This window comes from Schistocerca piceifrons, chromosome 4, assembly GCF_021461385.2.
Source record: "Schistocerca piceifrons isolate TAMUIC-IGC-003096 chromosome 4, iqSchPice1.1, whole genome shotgun sequence".
In the NCBI taxonomy this organism is placed as follows: Eukaryota; Metazoa; Arthropoda; class Insecta; order Orthoptera; family Acrididae; genus Schistocerca; species Schistocerca piceifrons.
The window spans coordinates 29,455,502-29,471,492 of record NC_060141.1 but is presented as its reverse complement, the minus strand read 5'-3'; the positions used below and the strand labels follow the sequence as shown (position 1 = coordinate 29,471,492).

General features: G+C 38.5%; 1 protein-coding gene across 2 annotated transcripts in view; it reads left to right on the top strand.

The window, feature by feature from the left end:
- Positions 1-15,991, top strand: part of LOC124794677 (protein FAM193A-like) — a 225,302-nt gene that overhangs the window by 97,991 nt on the left and 111,320 nt on the right. For both annotated transcript variants that reach the window (XM_047258212.1, XM_047258211.1), the window contains exon 13: positions 5,217-5,378. In XM_047258212.1, coding sequence (XP_047114168.1) covers positions 5,217-5,378 — 162 coding nt within the window. The remainder of the gene's footprint in view (positions 1-5,216; positions 5,379-15,991) is intronic.

The window sequence follows — 15,991 nt, the reverse complement described above, 5'->3', positions numbered from 1 at the left end:
TTAAGCACTATTTTTTACTAACCTTGGGCCATTATGGGCTAGTAGTGACAGGATAGTAAGCCCTAATTCGTTTTTATATACATTATTTCTTAATTTTATTCAAGAAAATCTTGAGAATTTTGACATGTTTGTGTATTCGTGTTTCGTATTTCATCCAGGGCAGTGTTAACCTTTCCCACATTAGTTTGTTTTACAAGAAGTTTATCATCGTTTGTTCTTTTATGATTGTTATGTCACTTTGTTTTCTTCCGTCTTTCTTATGTATGCTCTCCCCTTCTGCAATTTGCCAGTGATTTTTTCCTTCTGCTATTGCTAGATGATTGAGATGTACAACTTGGCAATATTTTTAGTCTGTGTTTTCTTTTTGTTTCATAAATTACACCAATATCCAAATGAGTGACAGCTTTATCATCATTTGGTGTACTTATATCTGTCATCATCTTGAGACAAATATGCACATATGTACTGGCCTGTGAGTGAATTGTATTTTGGGTTATCTTATTGAAGTTGACGTTTTATGCTCATTATTTCTCTTCTGTTCTTTATTTGAACTTTTCTACTTATGTGCTTTTCATGTTGGCGTGATTCTAAATTTCCACTAAATTAATTTGTGCTTAGTATTCAAACCTCCCAATTATACGTATCACACAGTCAAGCCACATTGATGTGACCACATGCCAAAATCATGAATAACGAACTTTTGCAGTCCAAGATGTACAGGAAGAAAGTGAAGTTATGGAAGGTACTGAAAGGGATGTGGAGCCACGCCAATTCCAGTGCTTTGGCCAGCGGCATTAGGTTTCTCGGTTGAGTATATATGGTGTGAACAGCCTCATCAAGGTGGTTCCACAGATTCTGGACAGTTCAGTGGGCATGGGAATATGGTTAACTCATCTGGGTGCTGTTCAAACTGTGCATGTACACTGCAAGCTGTGTGACACTGCAGCAGGGCGGGGTTTGTTGTGCATGTTCGTACTGTCTCACCTCAATTGTCCACCTACCTCAGTACAGCTTCCTTATGATGTCCCTTCACTCTGCAGTAGTAGATACTTACTAGGCCGTGTAAAGCAGCATCGATGAAACCACGACCTAATACCTACCACACAGAGGCCGCGTAACTCAAGTTGTGAATCAGTTCCTATAAGTTCATTTTAACAACTTTCAGATGGTGGGAAAATGCAGTTTACTTGCAGTAAGCCTCCGGAAATTCTGGTAAACTGGTTTTTATTCTTAAGGAAGCACATAAATTTGCTATCAGGTATGAATTTACTATTTTAACTGCTCCTATATTCCCAGCTCACAGTCTGTACAAAATGTTATCACACGAAAAAAGCAGCCAGAATATCTACCAGTCCGACCCGATAAATGATTCATCTGACAGTCACTGACCCACTACTATAACGTTTTGAAACTTCCGGTCAAATCAGTGGTCTTCAATGTCTGATGTGAAGTGCTCGCCTAAACATTCCATAAAGAATACAGAATCTGTCAGGTGGAATTTCACTAAGCCCCAGTATATCACACGCTAATAACACATCAATTAACTGATTCAGAAACATCAAACTTTCCTCAAAATGTTCGTAATTAAAATCTCCTTAGTTACCACTCGTTCTAAATGCAATGACCTCAATAGTTCTTCATTTTACATACAATTTGCACAGTGAAATCTAATGTGGTCTTACACGTATGACAGCTAACGAGCAACTCTCCTCATTATCCTCTCCCTTCTGCATATCTAACAATCTGTGCATGGGAACAGCTTAATTCTGATTGGCTGATGGGTCTAATTGACCTATCAGAATGATCCTTCTAGATCATTCTTGTGGCAAAACTAGCCTGAGCCAATCAAATTACTCAGAAAATCATTTACGTGATTACACTTCCAATTTCTAATATCATATTTAATAAAATAGACGGAAATGCAAAATAATCTTTAAATTAATTTTGAAACTTATTCCAATTCCGACTTCTATTCTGGCTGCTCTCTTACAAAAGCAAGCACAATTCGACATACGTCATCAGCGTCGTGGTTGCACCACAATTTTCCCATGATTAAATTTTATCAGGCTTTACAAAAAACAATATTAAGTTTTAACTTACGTCCCACTGAACGCCCTAATTTATTACCACGTATATACACAACAAAGTAATAAGCGGATAATAATTTTGAATGATTTTTACACTATGAAATTGCAGAGTAATTAAAGTTTTGATAAAAATTCCAATTAAGTGATTTTTATGTACTGAAAACTTTGTTATGACTTTAGATGATAATAGACAAACTGCTATTGTTCCTAACTGAGTTTTGAGACATAATTGTCAGTTTTTGGACATTTAAGTAATTTTCTCAATCTCCTGAACTATTAGGAGATAAAAAGCTGAAATTTTAACAGGCTCTTCTACTTAATAACAAAAGATGGTATACCAAGTTTGAGCAAAATCGGATGATAATTACTATAGTTTATTTAGATTTGTAGGGGGTATGAATTTATGTTCCTACTAGATGTTAACTGGAGACCGTTCTCACAGCCAATAGCGTCAGCTGTGCTGTGAGTCATAGCAGAGAACAAATCCTGCAGCCACCATGATACACAGCTGTGTGCTATACTGTACTGGAGGTTATCTGGTAATAACTTGCTACGTTACATCCCCACTGAGAACGTTGTGTTGTCCTGCTAGTTGATGCCATTGTGTCAAGGAAAAACAAACTACAAGTAGACTAATATATCAACAAAAACAATCAATTCTTGAAATTTAATGTAACTGAATAGATGATAAATCTATACTCACCAAACAGCGGCAGGACAACACGCATATAGATATTTAAGTTTACAAGCTTTTGGAGCAAATTACTCTTTTTCTGGCATAAGGATAGAAGAGGAAGGAAGAGGGGTGAAGTAAAAGGACTGTGAGGTCTAGGAAAAAGGGTAGAGTACAGAAAAGTTGCCCAGAACCCCAGGTCAGGGGAGTTTTACTGGATGGGATGAGAAGGGAAGACTAATACATCTTCTCATCCTGTCCTGTATGTCTCCCCTGAGCCAGGGTTGTGGGTAGCTTTTCCAAACTGTATTCCTTTGCCTAGACCCCACCAGCCCATTCCCATTAACTTTCTCATTTCCCCTTCAGCGCTTCTACCAGGAGGAGGAGTCACTGGCTCCAAAAACTTGCAAACTTAAATACCTGTATATATGTATTCTCCTGCCACTGCTGTGAGTAGACCTTTTATCCAACTACTTACATTAAAATACATGTGGGTGTGGACATGGTCCTCAAGGGTAGATGGATACTTGCGTTGATCCATTGTGCCTTCAGAATGATGAGATCACCCTGGGAATTTCACAAAAACATTCTCCAGACCATAATGCTCCCTCCTGATTGTGTGGTTTTTGTTTTTAGATGTTTCATCCCATGCACTCCAATGGCAATCAGTCTCATCTGAAAAAAGACACCTGTTACTGCTCAGTGGACATCCATTTGTGATAATGGCATACAAATTCCAGTCTTTGTCATCGTTGAACAGCAGTCAGCATGGGTGCATGAATCTGGTGCCTGTGCCTGCTGTGGAGGCCCATACAAAGCACCATTTGCTGAACTGTCATTGACGAGATGCTGCTGGTAGCCCCTTGGTTCATCTGGGTGTTCAGCTGCTCAACAGTTGTATGTCTACTCACCTGTACACACATCCACAGTCGTCATTCACCCCTGTTATCTATGGTCCTCAGTGTACTGTGGTTGCCTCAGTGCCAGCTTTGGATAGCTGCATTTTGCATGCACTCTGTATATTAAACGGGCAGCACCCAAACAGTGTACAAACTTAGCTGTTTCGGAAATCCTTTCATCCTTGGCCCAAAAGCCAATGATCATGTCCTTTTGAATGTCAGATAACTCAGTCTATTTCCACATTCAACAATGACTGCACTATTCTCCTTGTCCCCCTCCACTGCTAGTGCTGCCACCTGCTGTCTAAGTGGTTATTGCATGCTGACATTGAAAATAGGCAGTGGTCACATTAACGTGGCTGGACTGAGTAGATTAAGTTCACTACCTTCCTACCAACTGCCCCAGTGTGTAGAAATGTCTGTGGCCACCCAGTTTGTTGGTTACTCTAAATAAAGAATTACAAAACAAATAAATTACCAGTAGCACTTTGTGATTTTTAATTAGCATGCTCTCTTTGTCTTGTGGACAAGATTTGGAAAATGTAGGAGTATTTGTTATTGTATGGGATGTTATCAGTTTTAAGTCACCTTGATGAAAAGAGAGCCTTTTGTTTTTGTGGTCCATGAAAGATAGCATTTAAGTGTTTAGTCATTGAATTCCATTATTTACTTTTTGACAGGAAGATACTTGACACACAGTGGAAAGGCTGCACCAAATGATTAATATTAGCTGAACATTGGTAAAGGCTTTGACCAAGAATTGTGATTATAACCGTATGGTACATACTGCAATTTTCGTTCAAGTATTAAACTAGTTAACCTGTTCCATTGCCTTTTGTTTCCTTTATCTTCCAGTGATTACTGCCAGTAGATTGATGGCATCTTCACATTTTTAGATGGAGCTGGCTGGAATTATCTAGTTTAGGTAATAATTTTGTTTTAAAGTTTTCACTTAGATACAGTCCACTTCAGTTGCTTAATTTTAATTCCTTACTGTAGTGTCTTTCACAGTTTACCTAGGAACATTGATAGTAAGGTCAAAAAATAAACTGAAAGCACGCTGATATCAGGATATAGATTCAGTTTATTCCTCACCCATTATTGTCATCTTGCTTGGAACCTAATATGCTTCAGTGTCATGAAGATTCAGGGAGAAATATGCCTTCCATGTTTTTCAATTACTTGACATGTTGGTTTTATAGAAGATACTTTGTAAACAGTTCCAATCGTATGTTGTTTCTTCCCATGCCTTTTGAATCAGTACTGTTGCAAATCCTAATTTTGGTTACATTAGTTACTGGAATTTTTCTGACTTTCTTATATATATGCGATATAAAGATTCACAAACATTTTTTGTTTTCATATTGTTGGCTATTAGGAATACTTTGCACAATTTAATAATTTTGTTTAGAAACAAAACATTAACTTGTATCAGCTGTTGTCCAAGATATGTTGATTTATTTGACCAGCTCCATACATAATTATGAGCAGTTTGTATTTGTATGTCTTGTGCAACTTTCTACGAGGGGCTAATTTATCATTTTTCCTCTCTGTTAGGTCATGGTCATCAATCTCTACCTGACGTCGTTAAGTCAGCTGCTGTTACCACGTCTACTCATCGTAGTTCAACCAGTTCAAAACTCGTGCCACATGCCTGTCATAAAACTGCAAAAAATGTTGGGAATGTTGAATCGATAAAAAGAGTAGCATGTGCAGAATGTGAGTATATTTTGCATTTTATATATATGAGAATGGAAAACTAACAATTTTAGTATATTGTATGTGCAGAGCTAGATGGGTAGATCACATAGCTAATGAGGAAGTATTGAATAGGATTGGGGAGAAGAGAAGTCTGTGGCACAACTTGACCAGAAGAAGGGATCGGTTGGTAGGACATGTTCTGAGGCATCAAGGGATCACCAATTTAGTATTGGAGGGCAGTGTGGAGGGTAAAAATCGTAGAGGGAGACCAAGAGATGAATACACTAAGCAGATTCAGAAGGATGTAGGTTGCAGTAGGTACTGGGAGATGAAAAAGCTTGCACAGGATAGAGTAGCATGGAGAGCTGCATCAAACCAGTCTCAGGACTGAAGACCACAACAACAACAACAACATGTGCAGAGCATTATTATTAATATGATACTAGTAAGTTATGGGCAAAATACAGACAGAATTCAATGTCCTTTGGAGCTAACACACACACACACACACACACACACACACACACACACACACACACACACACACACAAAACTAATTTGGGGAAAGTGTAGAGATGGACAGAAATGGATGAGAGATAGAGTGTAAACTACTCAGTTCTAAGAAGGGAAATTGTGCAGAAAGGCAAACAGTATTCTGCTGCATCCATTTTAGTAAGCCACCACAAGAATTAGTGTTTCATCAGTAATTCTTGCGCTTTCAAGACTAAACTGAAGAATTTTCCCGTGGTTCACTCCAATTCTGTTGGGGAGCTTCTGGAAAAAATTAAGCAAATTCCTGTGTTATATTGATGATTATGCAAATACATACTCAGCAGCTTATCATCTGCAAAGAATTCATGTAAATTTTATTTGATTTATTATTATCTATTCTAATGTTATATTCATGTAATGACTCCTTCCAAGACCAAGTAGATTTGCTCCTCAGTTTACTCATACACAACTAGATGTGTAAATTAAATAAATAAATAAATAAAAATCTTAGTTAAGAGTTCAGTCTTTATTACTTGCTTGTCTGCCACGTAGCACATCTACTTTGTTGAGAGTTATTGCCTTTACTCCTTCTCTCATTAGCTTTCTTTCTAAGTGACATCACAGATACATACCATTAAGTAAGAATTTGGTAATTTAAATATATAGTCGCCATTTCAAGATTGACAGAGAATATACACAAACTTCATTTAAGTCGTTTTGAGGGGCTGTATCCTCTCATTCCATAGCCTTGTGTCTTTCGACGTTATCTATATACGGGGTGTCCTATTTATCTTGACCACCCTAAATCACTGTTTGTCAAGATGCAAATTACAAATTTTTTCAAGCAAATGTTCTTTAGCCATCAGGGGGACATCAGTCAGCATGACTGCCTTCATTGTAGCTTTGTTTTTTACAAAGATATGAACAACATTATGACTTTTTTAAATGGCACCCTGTATTTTTTATTTGATGATTCATTTCCTCTCCAAAAGACCTATTCAAAAATGTATTACAATGTACCATTCACTGAAACACAACGTTACTAATTACATTACATAACACAACATTGACTCAGAGCCCGGGATTACAAACTCGTCCACTTGCTGGAGTTGTCAGAAAACAAATGAAAACCAAGTAAAAACATAATGCAAAATTCACTTTGACTCTCCTGTACCATTACCCAGGAGTAGAATATTCAAAGGTACTCAAAGTGGTGACCTTGGACACCAATACACTGGTGCACTCATTGAATGAAAGAATTATTTACTGCTGCCATTGTTGCTTGCTGAAGAGAATTACAAGCAAGCATGATACGTTCTTGTATGTCCTCTGGAGTTGTTGGAATACTGCGATAGACAACGTCTTTAATGCATCCCCAAATAAAAAACTCCAGAGGATTTAAATCAGGAGACCTAGCAGTCCAAGTAACTGTTCCTCCTCGACCAATCCATCTGGCAGGATACCTTCGGTTCAGAACACGATCTGCACCCAAGGTACTATGTGCTGGACATCCATCGTGTTGATTCCACATAAGCATCCTGGTTCATAGTGGCACTTCATCCAGAAGGGGAGGAAGATTTTGTCTGAGGAAGTTGGCATACGCTGTGCCGGTTAGACTACCATTGGTGAAATAAGGACCAATAGTTGTAGTACCAAGCATCCCACACCAGGCGTTAATTCTCCATGTGCGCTGATGTTCCACCTGTCTAAGCCATCGTGGGCTGTCGCTGGATCAGTTATGCGTGTGCCTTGTATTTACCTGTCCTTTGTTTGAGAAGGAACATTCATAGGTAAATAGAACATTGGAGAAGAAGTTCGGGTTGGCGAGGATTTGCTGCTGTGCCCACTGACAGAACTGTACGTGATTCTGGAAATCATTCCCATGCAATTCTTGGTGTAGGTGTACATGGTAAGGATGAACTGGTGACATGTAAGAATACGATGTACGCTGGTTTTAGGAATGCCAATCTCGTTTTCAAGCTGCCGTGTGCTCACATATGGATTCATAGCAGTGGGAGTGTGAACAGTAACTTTGGCACCTTCGTCTGTGTGAGTGCTAAGACGGCTTCATTGTCATGGGTTGAAACTTCCCGTTTCCTGAAGTGTCGCAACAAGACAAGAAAACAGCCATCGGGAAGGTGCGTTCTTGCCAGGATATTGCTCTCTCTACAGTTCCACTGCCTGCATAGCATTTTGCCTACCTTCAACAACAACAACAACAACAACAACAGAAATATTATGTTGATGCAATTTGTAGGAAGGACAGCCTTTACTGTATGCCTACTCTAAACAACAGTATTTAAAAGGACTAAACTACTGTACTAAATGTACCCGTATGTAAGAAAACAGTATTGCAATTACTGTTCTGTTAACTTACATTCCCCATAGATGAGTAGCATTTCTACCTTCTTTTCGTCGGTGTACATTCTACTTGCACAACTCCTCTTTAACTGACGATGGTTGACAGAATGACCTGTGTGCATTCTACTTATGTTTACATTTGTACTCTGTCAACGTCAGTACGTGGATGTGTTCCATTACCCCGAGTACCTGCACTAAGCGCTGGGAGCATCGTCATCAGTGTTGTGTTATGTAATTAATAACATTGTATTTCAGTGAATGTTACACTGTGATACATTTTTGAATAGGTTCCTAGGAGAGGAAATGAATTACCGGATAAAAAACACAGGGTGCCATTTAAAAAAAGTCATACCACTGTTCATATCTTTGTAAAAAGCAAAACTACAATGAAGGCAATCATGCTGATTGATGTCCTCCTGACAGCTAAAGAACATTTGTTTGATGAAACATTTTGTAATTTGCATCTGGACAAACAGTTATTAAGGGTGGACAAGATAAATGGGACACACTGTGTATGGTGACCAGCATTTAATCATGGTTTTAAGGGAGGTAACCAATATCTGACCATGGTTTTAAGAGAGATTCAGTCAATAAATTTAAATTGCACAACTGCATCACATTTTCCTCGAATACAGCTGACATACTCTGCTTATTTCTATTATTGTGCCATACAATTTTGGAGTAACACCACAAACTGAGAGAGAATTTTTAGAGTGCAAAAGCATGGAATAAGACATATTTGTGGTGTAAATTCAAGGACATCACGCTGTAACCTGTTCAAAGAACTGTATATACAAAGTACTGCTTCTCAGTATATCTTTTCCTTAGCAAAGTTTGTTGTATGTAATATGCCTCTTTTTCCCAACCAATATCTCAGTGCACAATATCAATTCTAGGAACAAAAACAGTGTACGTAAAGACTTGAAACTGTTTATCTCAGTCCATACAGCTGCTTCTCTTTTCTCCAGGCCTCTTTTAAGTTTCCTGTAGGCAGTATCTATCTTTCCCCTAGTCATATATACTTTTAACTCTTTACATTTGTCCTCTAGCCATTTCAGCTTATCCAGTTTGCGCTTCCTGTCAATCTCATTTTGTAGACTTTTATATTACCTTTTGCCTGCTTCATTACTGCATTGTTATATTTTCTCCTTTCATCAATTAAATTCAATATCTTCTGCATTATCCAAGAATTTGTATTAGGCCTTATTTTTTTACTTAATTGATCCTATGCTGGAGTCACTATTTCATCTCTCAGAGCTACCCATTCATCTTCTACTGTATCTCTTTCCCCTGTTTGTTAATTATTGCCTAACCTGTGGTTCTTTCAGTGTATTCGGGTCCCATCACCTTAATTTCCTACTTTTTTTCCAATGTCTTTCAGTTTTAATCTACAGTTCACAACCAGTAAATTGTGGTCAGTCCACATTTGACCCTAGAAATGTCTTACAGTTTAAAATCTGGTTCCAAAATATGTCTTACCATTAAATAATCTGAAACCCACTGGTGTCTCCAAGCTACTCCCCACATATACAATCTTCTCTCATGATTCATAAATTGTTAGTGGTGACTAAATTATGCTTTGTGCAAAATTCTACCATGCGGCATCCTCTTTAATTTGTTTCCCCAGTCCATAATATCCTCCTCCTGTTTTTCCATTTCTTCGTTTTTTTTTTAATATTGAATTCCAGTCCCCACCACAATTAAATTTTCCTCTCCATTAACTATCCAAATAATTTCTTTTACTTCATCATGTGTATGTGGGCTTCCTATCTATCTTGGCTACAATAACACATTGGGAATGCTGTTCAGCTTACATGTATTCCTATTATTAATTATTAACCTACTTCTGCTTTACCCCTATTTGATTTTATGTTTATAATCCTGTACTCACCTGACTTTCTTCTGCTACCAAACTTCACTATCTGCCTCCCTTTAAAATTTTCAAAACTACTTTCCTGATTAGGGAACCTAATATTTCATGCTCTTACCTGTAGAATGCCAGTTTTGTTTCCCTGATCAAGACATCCTCAAGAGTAGTTCTCACCCAGAGATCTGAATGGGGGGGGGGGGCTATTTTACTGTCAAAATATTTTACCCAAGAGGATACCATCATTTAACCATGCAGTAGAGCTGCATGCAGGAAAAACAATATGACTGCAGTTTCCCCTTGTTTTCAGCCGTTCACAGTACCGGCACAATAAGAAATAAGACCATGTTGGCTGATGTTTCGAGGTGAGCTCAATCATCTAGACTGTTGCCCCTGCAACTGCAGAAAAGGTCCCCCCCCCCCCCCCCCCCCCCTCTCTCTCTCTCTCTCTCTCTCTCTCTCTCTCTCTCTCTCTCTCTCTCTCTCTCAACCACACATTTGCCTGGCCTCTCAACAGATACCCTTCCATTGTGGTTGCACCTAAGGTACAACAACCTGTATCTTTGGGTCATGCCAGCAACTGTAATTTACATTTGCAATATCTGCACAGTGTTCAGTTCTGTCCTTTTGTATCTAAATTATGTAAATTCAGTGATCAGACTGTGAACAGCATTACCTGTCTTATCAGGTTGTTCAGTGATACCCAGAAGCCTAGTTCTTATTCCCTTTTCAAGATAAAGATACATTACAACCAGAATGAACACCTTTATGTTTTTGTGATTGGAGACATCGGTAGCACTATAGGAGATATCAAGTATCAAACTCTTCTTGGAGCAAAAAACTTTTTTTGCAATTGCTTCTGCCTTAGTTCAGCTACAGGACATTGTCATCTTCACCAAAATAGAGTAACAGAAAAGTTCTTTGATACTTTATTTCCGTAATGTTTAACAGTATGAAACTATTGCTAGGTCACATGAGCATTTTTGTCATTGGTGACATAACCAAAAGATTTGAGTAAATTGGAGGAGACCTTCATTTCTCTTTCGTTACTAGATTGTTGGCTGCAGTCTGTATTACCCCTGAGAGTGATGCTGAAGTCACACTTACATAGGACACAGTTAGCTTTGTTGATGGTGTAGGCTGTAGGCTTTAAACAAGAATATTGTTCTTTCTATTTCTTCAAATAAGCATTTAAGTACTTGTCTTCTTGCTTTGTGTAGTTTTCACATCTTCATTTTCAGTGTGAGAATGCTTCGTAAAAATTTATTTTCTGTAGAAGCAAGTGAAGACACACCTGAATGCTGAACAGTGGTAGTAAGTGTTTTTATGGAAATAAGACTACACTAATCGGAACATTTTATGTTGACTGTTCTCTATTTTTGCTTGCTGGCAACATCAGCGATCTATGAGTACTGGCTCTTTCGAAATGTGTTATGTGAGTCAGTTGAGAAATAAATAATGTAAAGAGTCATGTTTAAACATGAATGTCCATATAATCCACTTTCACGAGTGCTTGTTACTTCCATGTGTTATTTATACCATAGCTGCTGATCAGTAAGAGACAAGGAGATCTATGGGCACTTGTGCTGACTGAGAAACAAGTAAACGTTTCTCCCCTCTTGACCTCTCTTGTCTGTAGGCTGTGTTATTCTTTCTCCAGTCCTTGTGTTCCTTTCTTTCCGTAGAAGCTCAAACAGGAAAAAAGACTGTTGTTCCATAAATTGGGATTTTGGCTTAATTGCCTATTTCACAAGGAGTGACAAAATCTCACTAAAATAATCCACATCCACATCTGCTAGAAAGTGGAGGAGTGGATGGCTGTTTTGAGGTGAAGCAATCATTTTGCAGAGAATCTCTGGGACATTTGATTCACGGCAATTTTATTAGTCTTAGCCAGATTTGTGGGACTGTTGCCGTCTGTGTTTCTTTCCCTAGCAGTTTATGGGATCAAAACACCACCTAATCCTTTCGCAAACATTCTCAGTGAATATGATGGACCATTGGTGAGTACTCACATAATGCCCTGAAAGAGCATGCTGTTTTTTAAAAACATACTTTATAGGTGTTCTATGTAACTGCTATTGGTCACAAGTGATAATTCATATCACATCATATGAAACATATGTGGAATCATCTATTGAATGCATTAGAATTGTCCATTTTGAGTTATGGAATTGTTTTCATTAAAGGAGCCACAAACACAAGATCTTTAATGAAACCCCACAAAAGAAATGAATGGGATGTAGGTGGCCAAGAGCATAACACAGCGTTGTCAGGCCCAGTATGACCAATCCAAAGATTTTGAAATATATCGATTTGAAAATATGAAAAACTCTTAAGATTTACATTCAAAACACTCTGGAACAAGTTTTCTTCAAAATCCAGTCACATGCTTTTACTACAGAACATTTATGTGAGAGATGTCAGCATCATCTCAGACAACTGCCATACTGAATTGAAAGTGTTATGAGTGTTTTGTAGCAACTAAACTGCATAGCTGGCTGGTGTGGTATCATTCTGTACCTTAATGCATTTAGAAGTATATGAACTGCAGAAATAATGAAAAAAAGTAGAGAACTGACAGTTGTGCCAAAATTATAAAAGGAGGAAATGATCTACAGACAACTTGTCCTTCATTTTCAAGTTAAATTTGTCTAAGCTACTAGAGCGTATCAAGGCTGGTTTCATTTGCCATGATAACATACCTTACATGCAAGTTTCATTGTCGTGCTATAACACCAGAAATTTTGGGCCTTGCTGCATCGGGATGCAAACGGCAGACAATGTGAGGATAAATAAATGTGTGTCAATTTCAAAATCTAGATCAATGACTGCTGAGTGTTAATCAGTAAAACTGAATGAAGATTAGAAGGTGCATATTCTGTGCTGACACCAGGAAGACGTATAAACATCAACAATATTCACGACAACTCGTAAGTTCATGTGCCATTAAGACTACAAAAATAGCCACTGCCCAACCCACGAAGACAAAGAAGAAGAAAAATAAGTGACAAAACACTGGTGTTCAGGGGACAAAAGTTCTAAGGTCACTGAATTATGGCTGTACCGGCACCAGCATCTCTGCAGACAAAGAATTATGGAAGAAGTTAAAAACTAAGAAAAATGGGTCCAAAACTCGCCAGTTTTGGACATTGAACTAGATCAGACAGAATTATCTAGCTCAAAGCTAAACTACTTTTTGCCGCATGCACCTTTCATTGATGCAAAGAGAAAGGCATAGAAAGAGCCATTGCATCTATTAAGTGACTTCCATAGTGCAGTTGATGTGAATAGTGAAAGGGATCATACGGAAGAACTGAGGCTTACAAGCAATTGCTGCAGCAGCAGAAGTGCTGTGTAGAGTAACCATACTTTATGCCCCCTATGTCTTTCTCAAATTAAAGTGTGACATTCAGGCTGCCAACAACCTAATTGTACAGCCCCCCCTGCCCATTTCTCGGTGAAAGTATTCTAAGTGCATTAAAATCTCCACAAGTCCCGAGTGTAATGGCACTGTGAGCTTCACATAGGGAGAATAGTTATCTTTTGAATGTAGATACAACATGCTCTTCAGCACTGCCATTCTTTAACATTGGGCTGTAAATAAAATTTCCATACCTGACTGTGACTGTTCAGTGGATTTTCATTCCACTTGTGGACCTGGATACTGATAGCAGATTCAACAGTCAGTATTTGAGTATTGAGACTGCCTAATGAACACTTCCCAGACATGGTCCACCAAGTTACTGATGCAACCAATCCAAATTCTTCGGGCCATGCTTCTGCAAAGACTGTCTGTTCACTAGCAGATTGAACCGTGTCACTCTGCTGTTAGAGGCTGTTGCATGATTTGACAGTTCAATACCAGTCTGCTGCCAAATACCTCATAGGCTGTTTTATACCGAGGACTAAATGATGCCAAATTACAAAAGAGAGTAAAGAGAGATTGTTACGTGAATTTCTCTCCATGAATTGTTCCACAAAAACTACTGTAGTATGGGATACAATCAGTGAGATTTCTGAGTGTTGTGAGAAGGTGTCCAGTAACTGGTACAATGAGAAATGGCAGACTCCAGATGAGCTAGAGGGAAATGGCCCAGACAATAGCAAAACACTTCACACAGGTGGGTGCCGTATTCAGCCAAGATATAATCTCCTGTCATTCCAGAGGACTCACTGAGTGGGGACATTGTAACTTTCAGTTGTGATGAATTTAGCATTATATGTCTACCATCTGAAAGACGGATTTCATTTTGTCTGTGCCTGGTAACACAATACTTGCTGAAACTTCGTGGCAGATTAAAACTGTGTGCCAGACTGAGGCCCGAACTTTGAGGAAAGGAGGCGAGATGCTGGTGGAAGTAAAGCTGTGAGGATGGTTGGGAGTCATGCTTGGGTTAGCTCAGTCAGTAGAGCACTTTCCCACAAAAGCCAGAGATCCCGAGATCAATACTCAGTCCAGCACACCATTTTAATGCGCTGGGATGTTTCATATCAGTGCACACTCCTCTGCAGACTGAAAATTTTGCTGTGAAAACAACACTTGCTCATGACAAAATCAATTGCACAAATATGCAGCACCTCACTGTGAAAACTAAAGAAACCATCCCTCAAACTATTCGACCTAAATTGGAATGTAGGACACTTCGTTCATGAAGGGGTGAGGGTGTACTACTACTCAAACCAAGGAAGGGCCTTACTTGTGTGGTTGGATACCTAAGTGCTGCCTTCACTAGCTCCTTCCAAATCCCCACTGCCATCAGTTGCCTTGATTCCTGTCTACCCCAAATGGGATTGTCATGTTCTGTCTGCCCCTATGGGCAGCTCATTGAGCTCACCATTATGGACTGTCCATATTTTAATTACATAGTTAAGTCTCATCTACGAGGTATGCACATACTGCACCTTCCATTTATACGATAATAGTCCCTGAGCAATATAACCTAACCAACCTACAACAGTCTCAATCAGATGAACGATACATGTGACACTTTAATATAAAAGTCAATCAGCAGTAAATCTCCTTCTTCATTGTTCGTCTTCCTGTTCATGGCATACATCATTGCACCATTACACTATTGCTGTTTTGACCGACACGGGTTCCACACTCAAAATCTCGGAACAGACTGACCTAAAATGGCTTCAGGCCCAGTGCTTGTATAGCTTTGTAAAAATGACTGCCAAAGTTCCACATTGTAAAAAATGTAATTTTGATAATTTACAGTTAGAATTTTTGCATCTCAAATTAACTGAATCGTGTAAGAGAATTGGTTTTGGTCTGAAGAGTTTTGACTGAAATAAACATTCTCGATGATGAAACGGCAGGAAAAGCTAAATAAACAATGCCATACATAAATAAACAATGCCAGAAACTAAGTAAGTGCTGATGTTCCTACCATATTTTGGAAGTTAGCTATATTTATACTTAAAGGATTTTTGTGAGTTATTTTCCTAACTTTATCAGTAATATAGTAATTACATCTATTTACATGTCAGCAGATTGACTGGAATATGAAATAATTACTGTTAATTAATTGAGCTGAGCTGAACTTTAGCATAACTGCTTACTTGAAATTGTTCAAATTAATTAGGAACTTATTCTGACTAATGTAATTTAGCAAAGTTGGAACTGGTCTTATACTCAGAATTACAGAATGACAGCTTTATCTTATGGCACATCTCTCACTAACATTAGTGATGCAAATAACAAAACAAAATGGAAAGGAGCCCCAGCTTGCTTTGCTACATCATCACTCCCATCACCTTGGGATTGCAAAGTCACCTGTCATTGTTTTATTAAGTGTGGTTCCTTAGGGATTGCAATGCATTTATGTTCTACCATGTGTATGTATTGTACTTTCCCTTCTTCCTCGCGCACGCACTCTCCTCCTACGTCATCAAACCCTTCCCT